Genomic DNA, 21991 nt, shown 5'->3' on the forward strand with positions numbered 1-21991 from the left:
GCGATACACCAACGCAATATCCAAATGGACGAAGAAGATGATGTAGCGTTTTGATAGTAGCTGTTTTGTTGTAAACGTTATCGTCTTGACGTTTGCCACTAATTGATGGTTAACGTCACTTTGGACAGTCTGTGTAATAAATATCTGTTGCCTTTTCTGATGTCTGGGGGTTTATGTTTCAATATTTGTTTTGTTGTTTTATTATTATTATTGGTAAAATAAAAAAGTCTTAGCTACAAGTTTGTCTTAAATGTTAAATATTAATAAACTAATGTTTGATGGTAATCAACAGTGTTGATCGAATGCTACTCTCCAGCTCGGTTCCACTGTTTTAGGATTCTCTTACAAAGGTGGTGGCAGCTGTAAATGAGAAAGAAGATGACATAAAAATTGTTTGGATTAGTAATTGAAAAAGAAAAAAAAATAGAAAAAATATTTGAAAATGTGCTGTGATAACATTTGTTTGATAAAGTCGTTAAATACATAGTGATGTGTGGCCAAAATTAAATGTGCAAAGAGGAACATATTGGGTCTTTTAGAGGAATATATATATATTTTTTTGAAACCCAGTCCAAGGCGTAGAGTTTGTTAATAATTTTTATCCCTGTCCAGGGCGTACATTTTTTAAATATTTGTTTAAACACCTTCACAAGGCGTAGATTTTTTAAATTATATTTTTAAAGACCTACACAAGGCATAGATTTTTTAAATTATTTTTTTGAAACACCTACCCAGGGTGTGGATCTTTTAAATAATTTTTAAGGACCTGCCCAGGGTATCGATCTTTTAAATAATTTATTAAAGGACATGCCCAAGGTTAAAGACCTATTCAGGGTGTATATTTTAATGACCTTTTTCAATACCCATCTAGGGCATACATTTTTTAAAGCCCTGTACAAGGCCTAGGTTTGGCCTAGGGGATGATAGATACCAAGCAACGGCTCTGGTTAGCTTTAACATGGCGAGGCCCGTTAAAATAGAGATATACGCCGCGAGTTCACCCATAAGAACTTTAAAATGGGTTGAGGCGTCGGGTTAGTTGCCCACACTCAGAAAACCCCTCCTAATATGAAAAACTAAAGAAAAAGAAAACCAAAACCCCCTAATGTTGACGACCCCCGCAAACGTATAAAGCATCACGATCTGCGAATCTGCACATGGAATGTGTGCACGTTGTACAGAACAGGCGCAGTGTTCGCTTTGGCGGATATACTCAAGAAGTACAAAGCCGATATTATTACCTTACAGGAAATGCGATGGAAAGGGACTGGCGTAAGTAAATCAGATGATTACGCACTGTATTACAGATGCCATGAAACGAGACATGAATTTGGCTGCGGATTTATGGTTAACGGGAGAATAAAAGACTGCGTCTTCACATTTACTCCAGTAGATGAGCGAATTGCTATAATCCGTATAAAAGCGAAGTTCTTCTACATCAGTCTTATTTGCGCCCACACTCCGACCGAAGCAGACCAAATATATATTTTACAAGCGCCTAAAAACAACATATAACCGCTGTCCTGGCCATGACATTAAAGTTCTGCTAGGAGATCTTGCAAATGCAAAAATCGTAAGAGAAAATATCTTTGGCGCCACCGTCGGAAAATTCAGCCTTCATGAAGAAACATCCGACAAAGGCATGAGGTTGATTAACTTCGCGGCAGCAAAAACATGTTAGTTAGCAGCACCAGATTCAAGCATCTCGATATAAACAAGGCCACCTGGATCTCTCCTGATCAAGCAAAGAGAAATCAAATTGATCATGTTGTGATAGACGGAAGGCATTCATCCAGTGTTGTAGACGTCCGATCGATCCGAGGAGCGAATATCGATTCGGACCACTACCTTGTAGCAGTCAAGGTTCGCACTCGTCTTAATGTTGCAGCAAAGGTGCGATCTAACACAACACGGAAATTCGACGTCGAGAAGCTGCAAACACAACAGGTAGCTGAGGCCTACTCCGCTCAACTTACCCATTTGTTTGAAGAAAGCACTTCTTGTCCCGATAATAGTATAGACGCACAATGGCTAAGAATTGCCCACTCCCTACAAACTGCAGCAAAAGCAACACTTGGGTACCAAAAACCACCACCAAGAAACCCATGGTACGATCAGGGGTGTCGTAATGCTACTAGCCAAGATCGGTTCAAGAACAATAAAGCAGCAGGTGCCGACGGGTTACCAGCCGAACTATTCAAGACTGGTGGTCAGATGCTGGTCAGAAGCATGCCCCAGCTGATTAGTACAATTTGGCTAGAGGAATCCATGACCAATGATTGGAACCTCAGCATCCTTTGTCTCGTGCACAAAAAATGAGACAAGAAGATATGTGCCAACTATAGAGGAATAAGTCTCCTTCCCGTATATAAAGTACTACCCGGCGTACTGTGTGAACGACTGAAGCCAATGGTCAATGACATTATTGGACCATACCAATGCGGCTTCAGACCTGGCAAATCCGCCATTGACCAAATTTTCACTTTGCGCCAAATCCTGAAAAACACATTCCACCTATACGTCGACTATAAAGCCGCATTCGACAGCCCTATCCGTTCAGATGTGTATAAAGCCATGTCTACGTTTGGCATTCCTGCAAAATTAATTCGGATAACTTTAACAGGCACAAGATCAGCAGTTAGTTCGGAAAGGACCTCTCGGAGCCATTTAATACCGAATGAGGAGTCATACAAGGTGATAGTTTGTCGTGTGAGAAGGAGTCTGCCAAAGTGGGTCTGGCAGTAAACGGCGAGAGGACCAAGCTGATGGTATCAACGCGCAAGACGTCCAGTAGACTCGGACCAACTGTGGAACTTGAGAACCACAGCTTCGAGGTATTTAAAGATTTTATATACCTTGGTATCGCCATAAATAAAACTAATGACATGAGTTTTGAAATTCGGAGAAAGTTTGTGATGGCCAACAGATGCTACTATGGTCAAAGTAAGCAGTTTAGAAACAAGACCACCCCCCGCCAGAACAAACTCACACTTTTCAAGACGCTGATACTACCCGTGCTGTTAAATGGATCTAAAGCATAGGTACTTGCGCAAGCAGATGAGGCAGCTCTTAGGGGTTTTGAAAGAAAAATTCTCCGATGGCTAGGCCATGTCGTGCGAATGAATGAGAATGTCCCAGCTCAAAAGCCATATAAAAGCGATCCTACAGATGGTTCCCGTAGAAGGGGAAGGCCACGATTTAGATGGAAAGACCAGGTAGAAAACAACATCTTGGAACGTGGTCTTTCAAATTGGCGGAGATACGCAAGACCGACGCGTTTTGAAATCTTTTTTAAGTTCGGCTTATGGAACAACCGTTCTCTAACAAGCTAGCTAAGTAATTAAGTACAAGGCCTAGAATTTATATATTATTTTGGTAAAGCCTTGTACAAGGCGTAGAATTTATACATTATTTTTTAAAGCCCTGTATAAGGTGTATATTTAAAAAATAAATAACGAGAATATTTTATAAAAAAAATTAAAGTAAAACAATTCGGGAATAATCATATATCGGCAACTCAATATTTTTCAATACCACTTTCGAAAACATTTCTGATTATGGTAACATCTAAGTCTCCATTTCAGAAACCGATGTTTTATTTAATTCGAATCTATACCTTTATAATGTTTTTCTTTTACGGTGAAAATTTTACTTCAACCTATAACATATTCCCATTTTTTTTTAAATTACATCCACATTTTAACATTTATTTCAATACTTACTTATTTGTGAGCCTCCAATAACAGGACAGACGTAATATTTCGAACGATAATCCTCTGAGCCAAATTCGTTTAATGTTGTCCAATAAAGTAAGGCCCCTTTGGGTAAACTAACACTAAATTGGAGTTGAGGGAATATCACCGAGCCACCCATTTTTGGTTGTTGCAACTACAAAAAGAAAAATAACAACACAAATAATACCAAAATACTGAAAATATTCTCTGCGTAACTTCTTCAATATTTACATTGAACATTACACCAGCTTGTCTTGTGGTAACTGATTTTTGCTTCGTCGTCGTTGCAGTCTTCTCCACTTCCATAATATTTTCGAAATTGTAAAAATCGAAACGCCAATTTCTGGCATTCAACGCTGCACGTTCATGACCAATGACTGAATGCAATTTTTCATTGAGTCGGTGCATTTTTTTCAGACCAATATTTGTCAACTGTAACATGCCATTGTCGTCGTCACCATCACCACCAATGGAATTGTCCTCCTCCTGTTTTTCAACCAAAAACTCCTTCAATTCATTCAATTGCTTGTCATTCACAGCTTGATGATAGATGACAATGAAAGGATCTACATTCAAAATTTCCACTTTCAGTGGTTGTAACAACAACCATTTTGAATTGTATGCAACCAGAGAACATTGAGGAATGTTGTTGTGGTTGTCGTTGTTGTTGTTGTCGGTTGATGTTTCCAGTTGGGCGGTATGGATTTGTTGCTGCTGTTGTTGGCTATTGGTTGCCTCCCGGCAAATTTCCTCAATCATCAATTCTTCGTCAGTTTTCTTGATTGGAATCTGTGTGGGTATGGGTGTTTGTGGAAAAGATACAAGATACAATGTGAGGGAGGGAGAACAAAGAAAAATTGAATTAGAAAAGGAAATTGAAGATTTGATCGAAAAGAATATATGTTGAGATGATGTTGTTGATGATGCGGATGGATGTAAGAAAAGTTAAAATTTTGTTTTTGAAAGGTCGAGGGAGTTTATATGTTACATTATTTGTACTAACTTTATTTTCAATTAAATTCGGATGGGTAATTACGGTATAATTAGTTTTCAAGAATCCACTTAACCTTTTAAATATTGTTTCGATGTAGATAACTTTTTCAAGAAACCTATTTTTTATTTTATATTCTCTACCATAAGACGGAATGTGTATTAAATTTGTGACTCCATATGACACGCCTCGCAATATTTGTTGGAGATCCAATAAAGTATATATGTATACCCTCCACTATAAGGAGGAGTGCATATTAGGTTTGTCATTCCGTTTACACAACCTCGAACTATTCATCGGAGACCCCAGAATAATATTCTATGTCGATTTACAAGTGTCCGTCTGACTGCTGAAATCACGATTGAGATCGCAATATTTAAGACAGAGCTCTGATATTTTGCACAGACATTGCAAAATGGTATTTTGGACTCGTTTTCAAACCGAATTGACGGCAATTTGGTATTTTGGGTTCTGATTGAATAACAACCGAATTGACTGTAATTTTGTATTTTGGTTTTTCATTGGCTGTCGAATCGCACTATCAAAAAATATCAATATTGATCTCCGTTTTATTATTGCCCCATATAACTGTAGCCCCACTCATAGGTGTTTTGAGATGTTCAATCATCTTTTTGACATGTATTTTTCGATATGTTTAAGGTCCTATTATAACATGAGTTTTCTCCCCCCATTACATCCTCATGGTAGAAGAAATCACGATAGAGGTCACCACATTTATCTTTGAAATTTGGCTCATACATTGCTAATCCTACTAAGATGGTTGCCATTGAAACTGTCATAAATTGCATCAGATTTTGGTATATTAAAATATCCGCAGGCAGACTGTTCGCCCCATGGGTCGAAATAAATCCTTAAGAAGTCTCAAAATTTTGGGTGCAACGTCCGCAATTTAAATAAGTTGCCTGTGCATACCACCTATATTCGAGACAAGGTTAGAGTCGGAATCATTCATGACATTGTCTCATGGCTCGATTCCGAAAATAGTTCCAAAAATATAATAAACAATCCCTGTATAAATCAATACCATGCAAATGCAGAGTTTTGAATAGAATCACCACCGATGACAGCAGAAGAACGGAATGTGCGATTGTTTTTAGTTCAACCAAGATCGGACTGGTACAGCCAACTTATGCATCCCATTCGGGTCCACATACCCTGCATATGGTATGTGGACCCATCAACTTTTCAGCTTCAGATGCAACCTTTTTAAACCGGGAAATATAGAGACAGACCCAAACTATATAGGAACTCGAACATTTATATAATTTGTCGATGCAATGACAACAAAAAACCGAAGTTCCTATATTTAGTCATTACGGGTTCTTGGTGGTATTTTGAGGTCTGTAAATGAATTTCTACCCAAGAACATTTCAATATAGTTCCACGTTTTTTGGTCTAGCCTAAAATTTAAACTTTAAAGTTATCGGCACATCTTTAGGTGTATACCCTATATAAAGGTCCCTCCCATATTTTTTTTATTTTATATGATAATCGGTTGGTGCCAAGTCCGGAATGTATGGCGGATGCATTAAAATTTCCCAAAAAAGCTCCCGAAGTTTCTGCCGAATCACTGTAGATGTGTGTGGTCTAGCGTTGTCCTGGTGGAACACGACACCTCTCCTGTTGGCCAATTCTAGCCGTTTCTGGTCAATTGCTATCTTAAAATGGTCCAGTGGTTGACAGTAGAGGTCAGACTTTAGCGTTTGGCCATATGGAAGCAACTCCTAATAAATAATCTCCCTACAGTCCCACCCATGGATAGCAGAACCTTCTTGGCCGTTAGTCCTGGCTTGGCCACCGTTTGAGGTGCTGGGTACAATGTATTTGATTGATATCTACCGATTTTCGGTATTTTTAATATTTAGCGTGAATTTTTGATTATTTTTTTTTGAGTATTTTATACGCTTGTTCCATCCTACCATGCGTAGAGATGGGCAGTGGATAAATACCCGGTAAATTGGGTAAATACCCATTTGTGGGTATTTATTTGGGTGATTACTGTATTGAATCGGTAATCCAACATCTTACACCATTTTTCCGGGTTTCTGTCACCAAATCGTTTTAGAATGGATAGTTTTACGATACTTTAAAACGTGGGTAAATACTTGGGTAAATACCCGAGTATTTATCCAAAAATTGGGTATAAACTCATTAACTGCCGAACCACTTGACATAGGTTGCCAAAATTTTGCTTACATGTTTTTAATGTCAAACGTGGACCTACATATATAAATTTTTGCATAGACATTTGGTACCCAAAGAGAACACTCTGTGCCAATAGACAAAAATTACCTTAAATCGGGAGATACGGTTATATATTTGCTATATCAAAACTTGAACCCAGGGACCCCATTTTACATTTCAATATTAGCTTTGACATTAAAAACATGTAAGCAAAATTTTTGCCGCCTACGTCTCTTCATTTCGTTATTACATTTACCTTTTTCTCTGCTTTTTTATTCTGTTTTCCATTTAAAGATTTTTTCGTCTTTTCCATATCGTCCTTAATTAATTTCATAGCTTTAATAACACTTTTTTGCTTCGGGTTGAATTGTAACATTTCATCGGCTATTTTCAAAGCTTTGTCTAAATTGCCTATAAAAAATAAAGAAAAGAAAAAAAACATGAACAATATTAATTAAATTACACACAAAATTGATGTTACAGAAAAATATTTTCACAAATTTAACAAGTAATAACAAACTTTATTTCGCTTTTATGATTGTGGTAGATTTATTTATTTTTTATTGAAAACATTTAATATTGCACACTAAAAAAATATCCTTTGAATAATCGCCTACCTGATTTATATTCCACATTCATCAGAGCTCCTAAAACTTCCAAACGTGCCTTTATTCTAAAATAATTTAAATTTTTAGCAGCCGAATCTGTGATATCCGTTTCCGTAGAATTTTGTTGTTGCTGTTGCAAATTCCCCACAATAGGTATCTTCTCTAAGGCCGTTTCCATCCAATATTTCGCATTTGCGGGATAACCATTCTCATTTGACTTTAGACCAAGTTCTAAACAATCACTCCAGGACATTTCAGAACTATGGGAATAAGAGCGTATGTTAATGTGTGTGTGTGAGTGTGAGTGGTGAGTAGTGAAGGAATTGCCAAGGTAATGATTACCATTAATGCCATCATTTGTGTTAATTTTCAATTTACAATTTCTTGGAAGCAATTTTAAATTAGTCGCCGCCTACTTACCCCATTTTAATGCCATTCACTTCACCCACTGACAATCGTTGTGGTTCCAATTTGAACATATCTTGAATACGCAGCAGAGCAAACAAAGCCGATTCGTAATCATCATCGGTGGGGAAGGTGATTTCTTCATTTTGTGTAATGTTTTTGGTTAGCTCTGAAAGAGAAATTAAAATAAGAAGAAATTAAAATTACTTGTTTATTGTATTGAACTCATTCGAAAGATAATTAATTGGAATTAATTAAGAATATGTCAAGAAAATAGACCTGCGGAGTTTTAAAATTCTATGAACATGAAGGGCAGAGTTTATTGGCTAAAGATAGACGTTGGATACAGAGGAATATTTATTATGTTATTTAATTTTATTCTATAATATAACCCTTAATTTTTTCTCGAGTTTTACAAAACATGTTTCCAGAAATGTCGATTATATACCTGAAAATGTTAAACAGCGACATGCAGGCTGTCGTAGGTGATGGGACTGCCATATATCCCTACCTATAAACACTACCTAGTTTATTTTTTGCAGTGGTTGTAGTCCTTGCTTATTTAGGGATGGACGCTGCATTTTACAAATATGCATTTTACAAATAATTGAAAGATACAAAGGAATACCGTAGTTTAACTTACCTGCACAAACAGCACTTGCAATAGATTTCTGTGCAGGAAAGTCAAAAGTGCAGATATCTTCAAGGGAATCTGATAAAAAGTACTAAAGAACTGTATTTTACTAGCTAAATCCAAAGTGCTATGCTATGTGCAAGGCAGCCAAATAAAAACTACTGTAAGTGAAAATATTTATAAACCAGTGAGAGGAGCAATATATACCCTACACCACCATATAGTACTCTACACAACTACCACGAAAATCTAAGTTTCTACGGTTCAATATTCTTGACCGATTATAGGTCAACAGCTCCACTTTCTAACCCTGGCATTGTTTCCAAATCTTGTTTTCCCGAGTAGAATATTTTCGCCATAAAACACAAATTTTGTCACTTTAGGTTTTGATTGATTCGACCTAAGGAATATTGACCGATTGTAATCTTAAGAGCCGTTCTAAGTATTTTGTCATATTCCCTTAACCGTATATATCTTAACATCAACGAAAATTATAGACGTCGTGCCTGACCATAACGGAACTTCATGTAAAATTTTAAGCGACCAACGCTATATTTACGCCATCTGTTGGGGTACTCAACAATATCAATAACAATATCATAACACATATACACCTATAAATATTAGGCTGGGAAAAACAAATCCATTAGGCCGGTATTCGAAAATGTCGATAAAAATGGAGAAATGACCGAAGTTCACCGGCATGTTAGCAGTCGTAACATCGCCCAGGAGCTAAAAATCGACCATAAAACTGTTTTAAACCATTTACACAAGTCTGAATTCAAGAAGAAGTTCCAATTAACAGAAAAAATAGGATGGAATAACATACAATAACCCTGTGCGAAAATGATTGTGGTCAAAGAGCGGTGAAGCATCTCAAACCCAAACCAGGACTAATGGTCAGGAAGGTTCTGCAATGAATTTGGTGGGATGGAAGGGGATTATTATGCGTTACATATGGCCAAACGCTAAATTCTGATCTCTACTGTCAAGAACTGGACCGTTTGAAGATATCAATTAACCAGAAACGGCCAGAATTGGCCAACAGGATAGGGGTCGTGTTCCACCAGGACAACGGTTGTGAAATTTTAATGCATCCGCCATACAGTTCGGACTCGCCACCAAGCGATTATCATATTTTCATTGCAAAATTTCTTTAAAGATAAAAAATTGGTATCTAGGGAGGATTGTGAAAATCGACTACTAGAGTTTTTTGCAAATAGAGAGTAGGATTTCTCTGAGAGAGGCATTATGAAATTACTTTCAAAATGGCAACAAATCATACAACAAAACGGTGCATATTTGGCCCAAATCGGACATTCCGAAGCATGTTTAATAAAATCCTATACTTCATATAAAAATAATGGATTTCTCTTTATTCCCTATATTATTACAATCATCACCCGAATACCTCACAATTTTACCGAAGACTTAATGTGAGACCACTATTATACGCCGAATATCACAAATGTTACACGGTAAAGGAATATCTGGTCTACTAATTACAATGTCTATTTTGATAATGATCGGTCAATATTTAGCGGCTCTAATGAACCAAGAATTTCTTGTATAAAATAAAAAAATAATCTTATGGGGAAAATATTCACTTCGGGAAATATGCTTCGGAAAAGATGCCAAGGTAAAAAAAGTGGAGGAGCTTCCAAATATTGCGATCTATTGCCCAGGCTCCTAATGTACACACGTAGAGAATTAGAGTTCAGTGGTAGTTGTGTAAAGTATCATATGGTCTCTCCTGTCTGACTATACTGCTCCGCTCAATGGTTGTCATATGTATCAGCAAAAAATAAATAAATAAGCAAAAAACGATTTGCGAAGGTCTAAGGAAACCTACGGTCAATAACCAAAAAAGTAGATCAATAACCGTGGTATAGTTGTACCCATTCAAATTTAACGGTTTTTTTTAATTATTTATAGGTATTCTTTTTTAAAGGAATCTTATTTAGGTGTTCCCGAACCCCTTTACAAATCTGTAGCCCTACATAACATGGGACCATCAGGACGACTCCTAGAAGTCAGAAACCAACTTGGTTTTCCTTTGGTATACAGCGACTACAACAATGGTTATTGTCCGTTACTTTCAAATTATATAGATTATCATTTAAACGTGGATTTTAATATATTTTTTTAATCTATACATAATTTTGAGTTCCTACATCTAGATCAGATCCGTAAAGACTAATATAAAATAAAAAACACGATAGCCCAATTTTTGAATGAAATTTTCTCTGAGAAAATGACAGACACTGAGGTTGGAAAATTCGGTAAAATTAGAAAAATGTAAGTCTACAGTTTGATAAAGGGTTAGCCGAAGTGTCGAGAATATTTCTGCCGTTCATATTAAATGATCCATATCAGTCAATGTCAAGGCGTTCTTGATAATTAGGCCTCGTCCAGACCACTTTGTGACATTTTTTGTTAATAATTATTCTTAAAATATTCACGGCTATTGTCTTTAAAGAATATTCTTGAATGATCCACGCCTATTGGTTTATTGTTCAAAAGTCTATTGTTTTTATATACCGTTCAAAAATTTCGCAAATAAAAATCGAAATATTCCTAAAAAATCCACGCCTAATGGTCTTATATAACTTTCGAAAATATTCTTGAAAAATCCAACACTCTATATCGTTCAAAAATATTCATAAAATATACACTCCTTTTGAATTTTCTTACAAAATCCACCACTACTAGATCCGAAACATAAACACATACATTGATCTACAGTTTTGGAAACAACTCTAGTTTAGTAAAAACGATCAGATTTTTCTGCATTTTTTCCAGAGGTAGGTATTTTTACCCTAATTAATAGGGTATCTTTCTTTCTTGGGGGACCTACCCGGTTATTTTAGAAAGGGCAAATTGTGGTCTATCAGTATTGGAGAGGGACTATAATGGACCTAAGTTCGACTTTTAAGGGAGTTTTCAATAAAATCGGAGTCCAAAATTCAGTTTTTTGACTGTATCTCCAAAACGGTTTGAGAAAACTCCATCATATCACCACTAAATGGAAATTTTTATAACCTTTAAAATGATACCCATTTTATATTAACCAGATCCGTAGAACCGGATATAACCGGGTACCCGTACCCTAACTTCTGGGTCAAATAACCGGGTAACCGGGTACGTTCCCCAAGAGAAAAATATATCCCCTTAATTAGGTTAAAAATTCTTACCTCTGGAAAAAAATTTTAAAAAAATTTGATCGTTTTTACTAAACTAGAGTTATGCCCAGTTTTGTATAGACCGGATGTTTTTGTTTTGCAATTTACAGAGATATTTGTCTTACCTTCGGTATCCAAATAATCTTCAGCAAAATTCGTCAAACCCTTCCAATCGGAGGTTATACGCTTCAGCATAGTTACGGCATTAATGGGATTATTTAAATAACCTTCACGATTATCACCAACACCATCGTAAATATTTTGGATTTCTTGAGTTTTCCTAAAATTGCAAAAATTGAAAAAAATTACGATACATTTTTTTTCATTTCATCCCTTGTTCATAGTTAATTTTCTGATTATATTTGTTCTATGATAATTTCAATAATTTTCCCTTTGTGCCTTACCTTCTTAAGATATCCAATTTTTGTTCTTGTACATCAATGTAATGCCTTAGGCCACCAATTATAACTTTTTCGGTGTGCAGTAATTCAAGTAAATCATCTTGACCAGTAATGGTGTTGCTGGTGGTTGTTGTAATCAATTCTCCATTTACCAAGAAATTCGTTTTGAAGAAAAAGGCAAACAATGCCAACGAAAAAATTGAACAAAATTTCATTATTGGGTTGGCTATTGGTGTCTATGGTGTTTGGAATCTTTCTCTGTTTTTGTTTGTTCTTGTTCCTATTTGTTTTCTTTCTCTGCTATATTAGCCGTGGGTCCGTGGGGTTCAGTGAACTTTTGATCTGTTGCCTTTAGCTTTTTTGGCAGAAAACTTGTTATTGTAGTTATGTGTTGGTTTGATGTTAACATGAATTTGGCCTCTGGCTTAAACAGCTGACTGACTAGCTGGTCAAGTTCATGGTCTGAGTTCAGTTTTGTCTAGTCAACGATATATTTTTTCGTTTTTGTTTAATTTTGAATATTAATGATTGTTATAGAAATTGCCGGTTTGATGATGGTTTTATGAAATTCTTTTGTCAATCTGTGGTATTTGGTATAGTAAGGTTGTTAACGTTTAGAGATCTTTTCAACGACTAAATCTTTTGCTAGAATAGTTTTGAATTTTTGCCCAAATTTTGGGATAATATGCCAAAAAGCTTTTAGTTCTTTGATTTTTTTTGCAAGAGGTTAACAAAGGTTAGGTCATATGTGTTCTCATAATATGTCTCTCTTCTTTCTTTTTATGAATATTTATGGTTCATCAAGCATTCAGTAATTAAAGTAAATTTTTGTTCTATAGATTTCTATACATATATTAAAAATGTATTACTTAATTCAGATATGTTTAGGATATATTTAAATATTATTATTTATTTTGCCGTTGTTATTTATAGATGCCACTGAATATACAATTGAAAATTTTGCAAGGAAGTAATACACCATGCTAATTTGTTTTTATTTGTCTGTTGTTTAATTTTAGAAAAACATAACAAATCCAGAATATATACAATGATGTTGGTGATAATCGTAAGCATGCTGAAACGCAATATTTCCATAAGGAAGGGGTTTGGCGATTTGAGCTGAGGTAAGTAAATTCCTCAAAATATAATTCATTCTATTTCAAATGCAATATACAGGACAATGTCCTGTAGTTTTTTATGATCATGAAAGGTATATAGGACCAAAGGCTGTGGATTTGTTAAAAATATTTTTGGAAAAATAAATTAGACTACTTTGCTTGGATTTGCGGAAAGAAATATAATGAATAACAGTTTTTTAAATATTTTTAAAAAAATTTTAAAACAGGGAGTTTTTTTACAATATGTCTTCAATCGTAAACATTTAGGTGGATTTGTAAAAATGTTTTTAATGGACTAACATAACCATAAATTTTCTAAAATATAAGGTTGGCGAAAAAGAAATCGATTATTTGTATATGAACTCTAAGACTTCCTGGTGGAACGCGACTCCTCTCCTGTTGGCTTATTCTGGACGTTTTTGGTCAATTGCTATCTTAAAACGGTCCAGTTGTTGACTGTAGAGATCAGAATTTAGCATTTGGCTATATGGAAGTAACTCATAATAAGTAATCCCCCTCTAGTCCCACCAAATGCATAGTAGAACCTTCCTGAGCGTTAGTCCTGGTTTGACCACTGTATGATCGATCGTTTTCGAACAGGGTTATCGTATGCGATCCATTTCTCATCTCCAGTAACCATCCCTAAAAGAAATGGGTATATCTCATTCCGTTTTGCCAAGGCTTCGCAGATGCAAATTCGATCCAACATATTTTTTCTGTTAATTGGTGTAGCACCTAAACATCGATCTTCTTCTGAAATCCGGTTTTTTGTTTAAAATAGTTTTATGGTCGATTTTTAGCTCCCAGGCGATGTTACGACTGTCATCGACATTTTCGACGACCGGCCTAATGGATTTCTTTTCCCCCAACCTTATATTTCCAAGTACTATTAACAATCGTACATTTTTTATTTAAATATTTTTACGCGGAATTTACACCAGCGGGTTAATTTTCAAAATTTTTTTAAAGGCCAGCAGTAAGCGTGGATTAAAAAAATCAGGATCCATGCTTTAGCGTTTTTTTAATAGTTTTTAATGAATGTAAACAAGTGTGGATATTTCTAATATTTGTAGATAACTGCAAACAAGTGTGAATTAAAAAAATCGAGGACTATACATAAGAGTGGATTTTTATACCCTTCACCATAAATTTTGTGTAGCCCACTTATATCGGCATCTCTCACCATCGTAAAATCAATTTGAAATTGGAGTTTTAGGAGTTGATATTAATATATGCAGAAAATTTTTAAAATAGGTTCAGGTTTGGGGGGCTATGTTACAGGTCCGCTTTTTATTTTTATTTCGGTGAGTTTTTAACTAATTTCTACCGAAGTATCTATATATTTCCACAAGATTTTCGATTTAGGTCCTTTTTTTGATATAGCCCCCCAACATAAAGGAAGTATCTGCTTATTTTTTAGGTAATTTTAAGGACTTCTGATGAATAAAACTTTCTTTACATAAAGTTTTCAAAAAGAATTAAAGTTTGTTCATTAAGAAGGCCCCGATTTATTTTCGCTCCATTGACCCAGCTCTCAAACTGAGTGTTAGCAATTTCTTTTATTCTTGGGCTTCCCCAACGTAGTCGCAGCAGCTCAAAACGTCTAACAATGTCGATGTCCGAGAATAGCTGGTACAACTCATAGTTCATTTGACGACGATATTCAACGTCAACGCAGATCGGTCCATAGATCTTTGGGATAATTTTTCTCTCAAACACTCCAAGTGCTGCCTCTTTGCTTGCGTAAGTACCCATGCATCAGATCCGTATAACAGCACGGGTAGTATCAGCTTCTTGTAGAGTGTGAGTTTGGTATGGCGGGAGGTGGCCTTGCTTTTTAGTTGTTTGCTAAGACCATAGTAGCATCGGTTGGCCATCACTATCCTTCTCCGAATTTCAAATCTGATGTCATTCGTTTAATTTATGGCGGTACCAAGGTATATAAAATCTTTGACTTCCTCGAAGCTGTAGATCTCAAGTTCCACAGTTGGTCCGAGTCTACTGGACGTCTTGGCCGTTGATACCATCAGCTTGGTCTTCTCGCCATTTACTGCCAAACCCACTTTGGCAGACTCCTTCTCAATTTTCTTTTCGTATGACCTTTTCCAGCAGGATGTTAAAAAGGTCACACGACAAACTATCACCTTGTCGGAATCCTCGTCCGGTATTACAGGGCTCCGAGAGGTCCTTTCCAACATTAACTGCTGATCTTGTGCCTGTTAAAGTTATCCTGCATAACTGAATTAATTTTGTAGATATACCAAACGCAGACATGACTTTATACACCTCTGAACAGATAGGACTGTCGAATGCGGCTTTATAGTCGACGAATAGATGGAATGTGTCGATATGTTTTTCGTGGGTTTTTTTCAGGATTTAGCGCAGAGTGAAAAACTGGTCAATGGTGGAATTTCCAGGTCTGAAGCCGCATGGTCCAATAATGTCGTTGACCAATGGCTTCAGTCATAAACACAGTACGCTGGATATCACTTTATATGCGATGGGAAGGAGACTTATTCCTCTATAGTTGACACATATCGTCTTGTCTCCTTTTTTGTGCACGGGACATAGGATGCTGAGGATTCAATCATTGGGCATGCATTCCTCTAGCCAAATTGTACTAATCAGATGGTTCATGCTCCTGACCAACATATGACCACCAGTCTTGAATAGTTCGGCTTGTAATCCACCGGCACCTGCTACTTCATCTTGGCTAGGTGGTATACACTCTATCCTGTCATCTATTATTAGTTCTGGTGTATCTACTTCACTGCTACTATTTGATACCAGAAGTTTTTCAAAATGCTCCTTCCAGATCCTCAGCACGCTGTTTCAGGTTTCCTTCTTTATTTCTACAGGAGGATGTGCCTGCACCAAAGCCTTCGGTTTGGTGTTTTATCCGTTGGTAGAATTTTCGAACTTCATTCTGACTCCCGTACCTCTCGATTTGCTCACGCTCTCGTTTTTCTTGCTCTTGCTTCTTTTTTCTGAAAATACGTTTCTCCTCTCTCCTTTTCTCCCGGCAGTTCTCCATCGCATTACGTGTTGCTACTGTCCGCAGGGTGGGTCTAGGCATTAGCATGGATTTTTTAAATATATTCTTGGATCTTCAGGATCCATGCTTTAGCGTTTTTTTAATAGTTTTTAATGAATGTAAACAAGTGTGGATATTTCTAATATTTGTAGATAACTGCAAACAAGTGTGAATTAAAAAAATCGAGGACTATACATAAGAGTGGATTTTTATACCCTTCACCATAAATTTTGTGTAGCCCACTTATATCGGCATCTCTCACCATCGTAAAATCAATTTGAAATTGGAGTTTTAGGAGTTGATATTAATATATGCAGAAAATTTTTAAAATAGGTTCAGGTTTGGGGGGCTATGTCACAGGTCCGCTTTTTATTTTTATTTCGGTGAGTTTTTAACTAATTTCTACCGAAGTATCTATATATTTCCACAAGATTTTCGATTTAGGTCCTTTTTTTGATATAGCCCCCCAACATAAAGGAAGTATCTGCTTATTTTTTAGGTAATTTTAAGGACTTCTGATGAATAAAACTTTCTTTACATAAAGTTTTCAAAAAGAATTAAAGTTTGTTCATTAAGAAGGCCCCGCTTTATTTTCGCTCCATTGACCCAGCTCTCAAACTGAGTGTTAGCAATTTCTTTCGTATTCTTGGGCTTCCCCAACGTAGTCGCAGCAGCTCAAAACGTCTAACAATGTCGATGTCCGAGAATAGCTGGTACAACTCATAGTTCATTTGACGACGATATTCAACGTCAACGCAGATCGGTCCATAGATCTTTGGGATAATTTTTCTCTCAAACACTCCAAGTGCTGCCTCTTTGCTTGCGTAAGTACCCATGCATCAGATCCGTATAACAGCACGGGTAGTATCAGCTTCTTGTAGAGTGTGAGTTTGGTATGGCGGGAGGTGGCCTTGCTTTTTAGTTGTTTGCTAAGACCATAGTAGCATCGGTTGGCCATCACTATCCTTCTCCGAATTTCAAATCTGATGTCATTCGTTTAATTTATGGCGGTACCAAGGTATATAAAATCTTTGACTTCCTCGAAGCTGTAGATCTCAAGTTCCACAGTTGGTCCGAGTCTACTGGACGTCTTGTGCGTTGATACCATCAGCTTGGTCTTCTCGCCATTTACTGCCAAACCCACTTTGGCAGACTCCTTCTCAATTTTCTTTTCGTATGACCTTTTCCAGCAGGATGTTAAAAAGGTCACACGACAAACTATCACCTTGTCGGAATCCTCGTCCGGTATTACAGGGCTCCGAGAGGTCCTTTCCAACATTAACTGCTGATCTTGTGCCTGTTAAAGTTATCCTGCATAACTGAATTAATTTTGTAGATATACCAAACGCAGACATGACTTTATACACCTCTGAACAGATAGGACTGTCGAATGCGGCTTTATAGTCGACGAATAGATGGAATGTGTCGATATGTTTTTCGTGGGTTTTTTTCAGGATTTAGCGCAGAGTGAAAATCTGGTCAATGGTGGAATTTCCAGGTCTGAAGCCGCATGGTCCAATAATGTCGTTGACCAATGGCTTCAGTCATAAACACAGTACGCTGGATATCACTTTATATGCGATGGGAAGGAGACTTATTCCTCTATAGTTGACACATATCGTCTTGTCTCCTTTTTTTGTGCACGGGACACAGGATGCTGAGGTTCCAATCATTGGGCATGCATTCCTCTAGCCAAATTGTACTAATCAGATGGTTCATGCTCCTGACCAACATATGACCACCAGTCTTGAATAGTTCGGCTTGTAATCCACCGGCACCTGCTACTTCATCTTGGCTAGGTGGTATACACTCTATCCTGTCATCTATTATTAGTTCTGGTGTATCTACTTCACTGCTACTATTTGATACCAGAAGTTTTTCAAAATGCTCCTTCCAGATCCTCAGCACGCTGTTTCAGGTTTCCTTCTTTATTTCTACAGGAGGATGTGCCTGCACCAAAGCCTTCGGTTTGGTGTTTTATCCGTTGGTAGAATTTTCGAACTTCATTCTGACTCCCGTACCTCTCGATTTGCTCACGCTCTCGTTTTTCTTGCTCTTGCTTCTTTTTTCTGAAAATACGTTTCTCCTCTCTCCTTTTCTCCCGGCAGTTCTCCATCGCATTACGTGTTGCTACTGTCCGCAGGGTGGGTCTAGGCATTAGCATGGATTTTTTAAATATATTCTTGCAGGGACTAGATTATAATTTAATTTAGATTTTTTCAAAAAATATTTTAAGGATTACTTCTATAATTTTGGAAATATAGGTATAAACATATTCTTTAATAAATTTATTTGTGTGACCTTTCTATTGATTGATGTTTAAATTTAGAAAAAATAAGCCATACATTTTTCTATGTAATCATTAAATCCTATATTTCACCAATAGCTGTTAACGACATCAATACCTGACCAAAGTCATGTGTCAAATAACTTGAACTGCATCACATCGAATATCAGTGAATAAACATCGAATATAGAACAATGAAACATTGACAGATTTGACACGCCATCTAGTCGTATTCGATTCGATAGTTTGAAAGATAATTGACAAAATTATGTGTAAATGTTGTGTTCGTGAACATTCGACGTTCAACAACAACAGTAACAATACCAACACGTTACATTTCACGCACACTTTTTGGCAGGTAGGCAAACATTCGATGAACCAAATAACTGTGGTTTCATAGGGACACTCATATGTATCTGTTTTTCACCTGTATGTATAACTGTTGAACTAACTGACATCTGAGTAAATATTGTTACACACTTGTGTATGAATGAAGTACCAACAACCTGCCAGTGACAGAGAGACAACGCTAAGATAAACAAATAAACACCATTCACTAGATAAATTGAATAAAACATGCTACATACATATAAATTGGAATTGAACAATCTCCATTAGAAATGTATGTATGTATCGTTAATCAAATGAAAGAAAAATAAAATTTAATAGACAATGGAATAAACTATTTGTGTCTGAAAATGTTTTCTTCGAAGAGAAGGAAAATTTAACAAATTGTAGGAGAAATGTTTTTAAATTCGTCTTAAAGTGAAACACGTGAATTAGTATTCCGAATGGGCCCTAAAATAGAGAATACATTTAGGAGAAGGTAATAAACATATAATTCAGGAAAATAATTTTAAAAATTGGGATTTTATTTGATAAACTTTACGTGAAATTCAAACTAAATTGATGGTACATCACAGATCGAAAATACATAAAACCAGTAAGTGGAGCAGTATAGTCGGACGGGGCCGACCATATGATACCCTAACCAACTTCGACGAAAATCTAACTATCTATGGTTCTATATTCAGAACTTGGGCAATATTTCGACTTGAAAAAAGAACACAAAGAATAATGTTTTCTGTCCACTTCATTCCAATATTATTATCTGATCATCACCGAAAATTATAGGCATTGTCCTTGACCATAACTAGAACCTCATGGTACATTTCATAGCGATCAGCGCTATATTTCCTCCCTCTAGTGGGGTAATGGGTTACTAAATAGTATATGAATAAGTAAGCAACCGTAAATATTTAAGTGTAACTCCAGCATCCGAGTACATACGCCAATATAATTGGCATCAATTTAAAGCTCAACAACTCCTTTTGGATAGACTATAAATTTCTCGTCTCTATGTCCTTCAGGAGTTAATATATACGCTATAGAATACAAATTTTGTCATTTTCCCCCTAAATATTGACCGATCTTTATCAAAATAGGCATGTTTATTCTTTGGCCCAATCCCCTTCTCCAGATTTTTGGGCCATAATTGCGGCCACTGGAACGACCAGAAAAACCGACAAAAAATAAGTATTTGGTCCATTCCATCCCTTAAATATTACCTGATCTTTACCAAAAACAATAGGGGTCTTAATTGGGCCGAACCCATCCTACATGCAAAATTTCGCGAAGATTGGTCCATAACTGTGGCCTGTATTGTGTTTACAAATTATAATGGACAGACGGACGGACACACATGTCTAGATCGACTCAGCTAGTCGAGATATGACGATCGGAATACTTAAAGGTGGATCGATGACCAATATTTCGCGGTGTTACAAACTCTTGGGGCTGCACAAAGCTATAATACCCGGACAACATAGTTGTGTAGGGTATAAAAGTCAGATATTTACAGTCGGCTCGAAGTCGTTCGGTTACAGTCGGTTAGTTGATTAGCTCTAATTTCATATTTTGGATAAATCGATTAGGAATTTTAAGTATTTTGTATGGCCACCTCATGTTGGAGTTTATAAAAAGTGCGGCCCTATCGAAGTGTTTTTATACACTCCATCTCGTTTTTCAGTTTGTAACTCGTCGAAATAATCATTCCCGACCCTACAAACATATTATTTGGTAATGGTCTCAAGTTTAGTATGTTGGATTAGGTTTAGGTGTTGCTCCCATATAACTGTACTCCCCGATTTTCAGTATCTTGTGGATATGGGATACATTTTTCAACCGCGTTGATTGTAATTTAGTTTTTTGAATTCTCATGGAGTTCCAAATCTCCCAACCAAAAATTATCAATACCCTGTCCACCATTTCGGGTAAATCCAATACCGACAGATATTTACACTCAGCTAATGGTTTGTGGAGGTCATCGGAAAAACACACTGATGTTATTATTCCCTTTATAATATTAAATTCTTGTGGGAGAGGTACCAGAAGGAGAGGGCCGACGGGTCTCTCCTTTGAACTAGATTTTATCTGGTAAAGATAATGTAAAGATGTTCGAATCGGATATTCCATTCGGCTCAATTGAATTTATAAATGTTGACCTTTTGTGTAAGAGGGGCAGAAGAAGTTGGCCAATGAGCCCCATATTCGGACACTACGGACGCATAGTAAATATTATAGGTTGTGCAAAGTTTGGTTCAAGTCGGATATATCATTAGCCTGATATTGCATTTATAAATATTGAAATTTTTGACCTTCTGTGTGGAAGGTACCATAAGCAGAGGAACAATTTGCCCGATATTAACCATATTCCAACCTAAACTAAGTTTAAGTTACGATGTCCAAAGTTTGGATGACATCGGTTACTCCCTTTGAGAGTTATTGTGCGCACCAGCCGGCGAGACAGACAGAGGGACGAACATTTGTAAATCCATTCCAAATTGTCTAAAACGGACATGGTCCAAAGAAACGTGGGGTCTAAACCACTTTTCCTCATTAGCCATAAGGCTAGGGTATAAATAGGTAACAGGCAAAAATAATCGAGATAGACACATGGTTCCTTTTGAGAATATGCATAGAATCACTTTCTAAGTCGATTTATGCATGTCCGTCCGTCCGTCTGTCTGTCCATGTTAAATTGTAAAAAAAGTACAGGTCGCATTTATTATCCGAATTGGATGAAAATTGGCATAGGTCACTTATTCGGCCCAAGGACGAACCCTATGGATATTGGGAAAAATCGGTTCAGATTTAGATATAGCTCCCATATATATATTTAACCGATTTAATGTAAACGGTCCCTATATATTTTTTTCGATTTGCACGAAATTTGGTACAGCCTAATCATTTAGGTCTAGAATGATGTCTGCCAATTTTCGTGAAAATCGGTCCAGATTTAAATATAGCTCCCATATATAGTTTCGTCCGATTTCATGTAAATGGTGCACCAAAATCCCTATATATCCTTCGATTTCCACCAAATTTGGCAT

General features: G+C 36.5%; 1 protein-coding gene across 1 annotated transcript; it reads right to left on the bottom strand.

Moving 5' to 3' along the window:
* Window positions 1–331: 331 nt before the first annotated feature.
* LOC133331985 (prolyl 4-hydroxylase subunit alpha-1) lies at window positions 332–12375 on the bottom strand. Its single transcript, XM_061540371.1, has 8 exons — window positions 12164–12375; window positions 11885–12039; window positions 7959–8112; window positions 7548–7798; window positions 7181–7341; window positions 3966–4511; window positions 3723–3888; window positions 332–360 (listed from the first exon to the last, which is right to left on the bottom strand). Exons 1-8 carry the CDS (start codon window positions 12373–12375, stop codon window positions 332–334), a joined length of 1674 nt encoding a protein of 557 aa, XP_061396355.1.
* Window positions 12376–21991: the final 9616 nt, after the last annotated feature.

This window comes from Musca vetustissima, unplaced genomic scaffold (genome assembly GCF_032173495.1).
Source record: "Musca vetustissima isolate MV318-11 ecotype Yass unplaced genomic scaffold, APGP_CSIRO_Mvet_v1 utg37970, whole genome shotgun sequence".
Lineage (NCBI taxonomy): Eukaryota > Metazoa > Arthropoda > Insecta > Diptera > Muscidae > Musca > Musca vetustissima.

Excerpts from the sequence above, each read along its gene's own strand:
- LOC133331985 (XM_061540371.1), bottom strand. The coding sequence starts at position 12,375 with ATGAAATTTTGTTCAATTTTTTCGTTGGCATTGTTTGCCTTTTTCTTC. Across the intron at positions 12,040-12,163 it reads AAATTGGATATCTTAAGAAG|GAAAACTCAAGAAATCCAAA; the intron begins GTAAGGCACAAA and ends TTGCAATTTTAG. Across the intron at positions 3,889-3,965 it reads AAGCTGGTGTAATGTTCAAT|TTGCAACAACCAAAAATGGG; the intron begins GTAAATATTGAA and ends TTCTTTTTGTAG.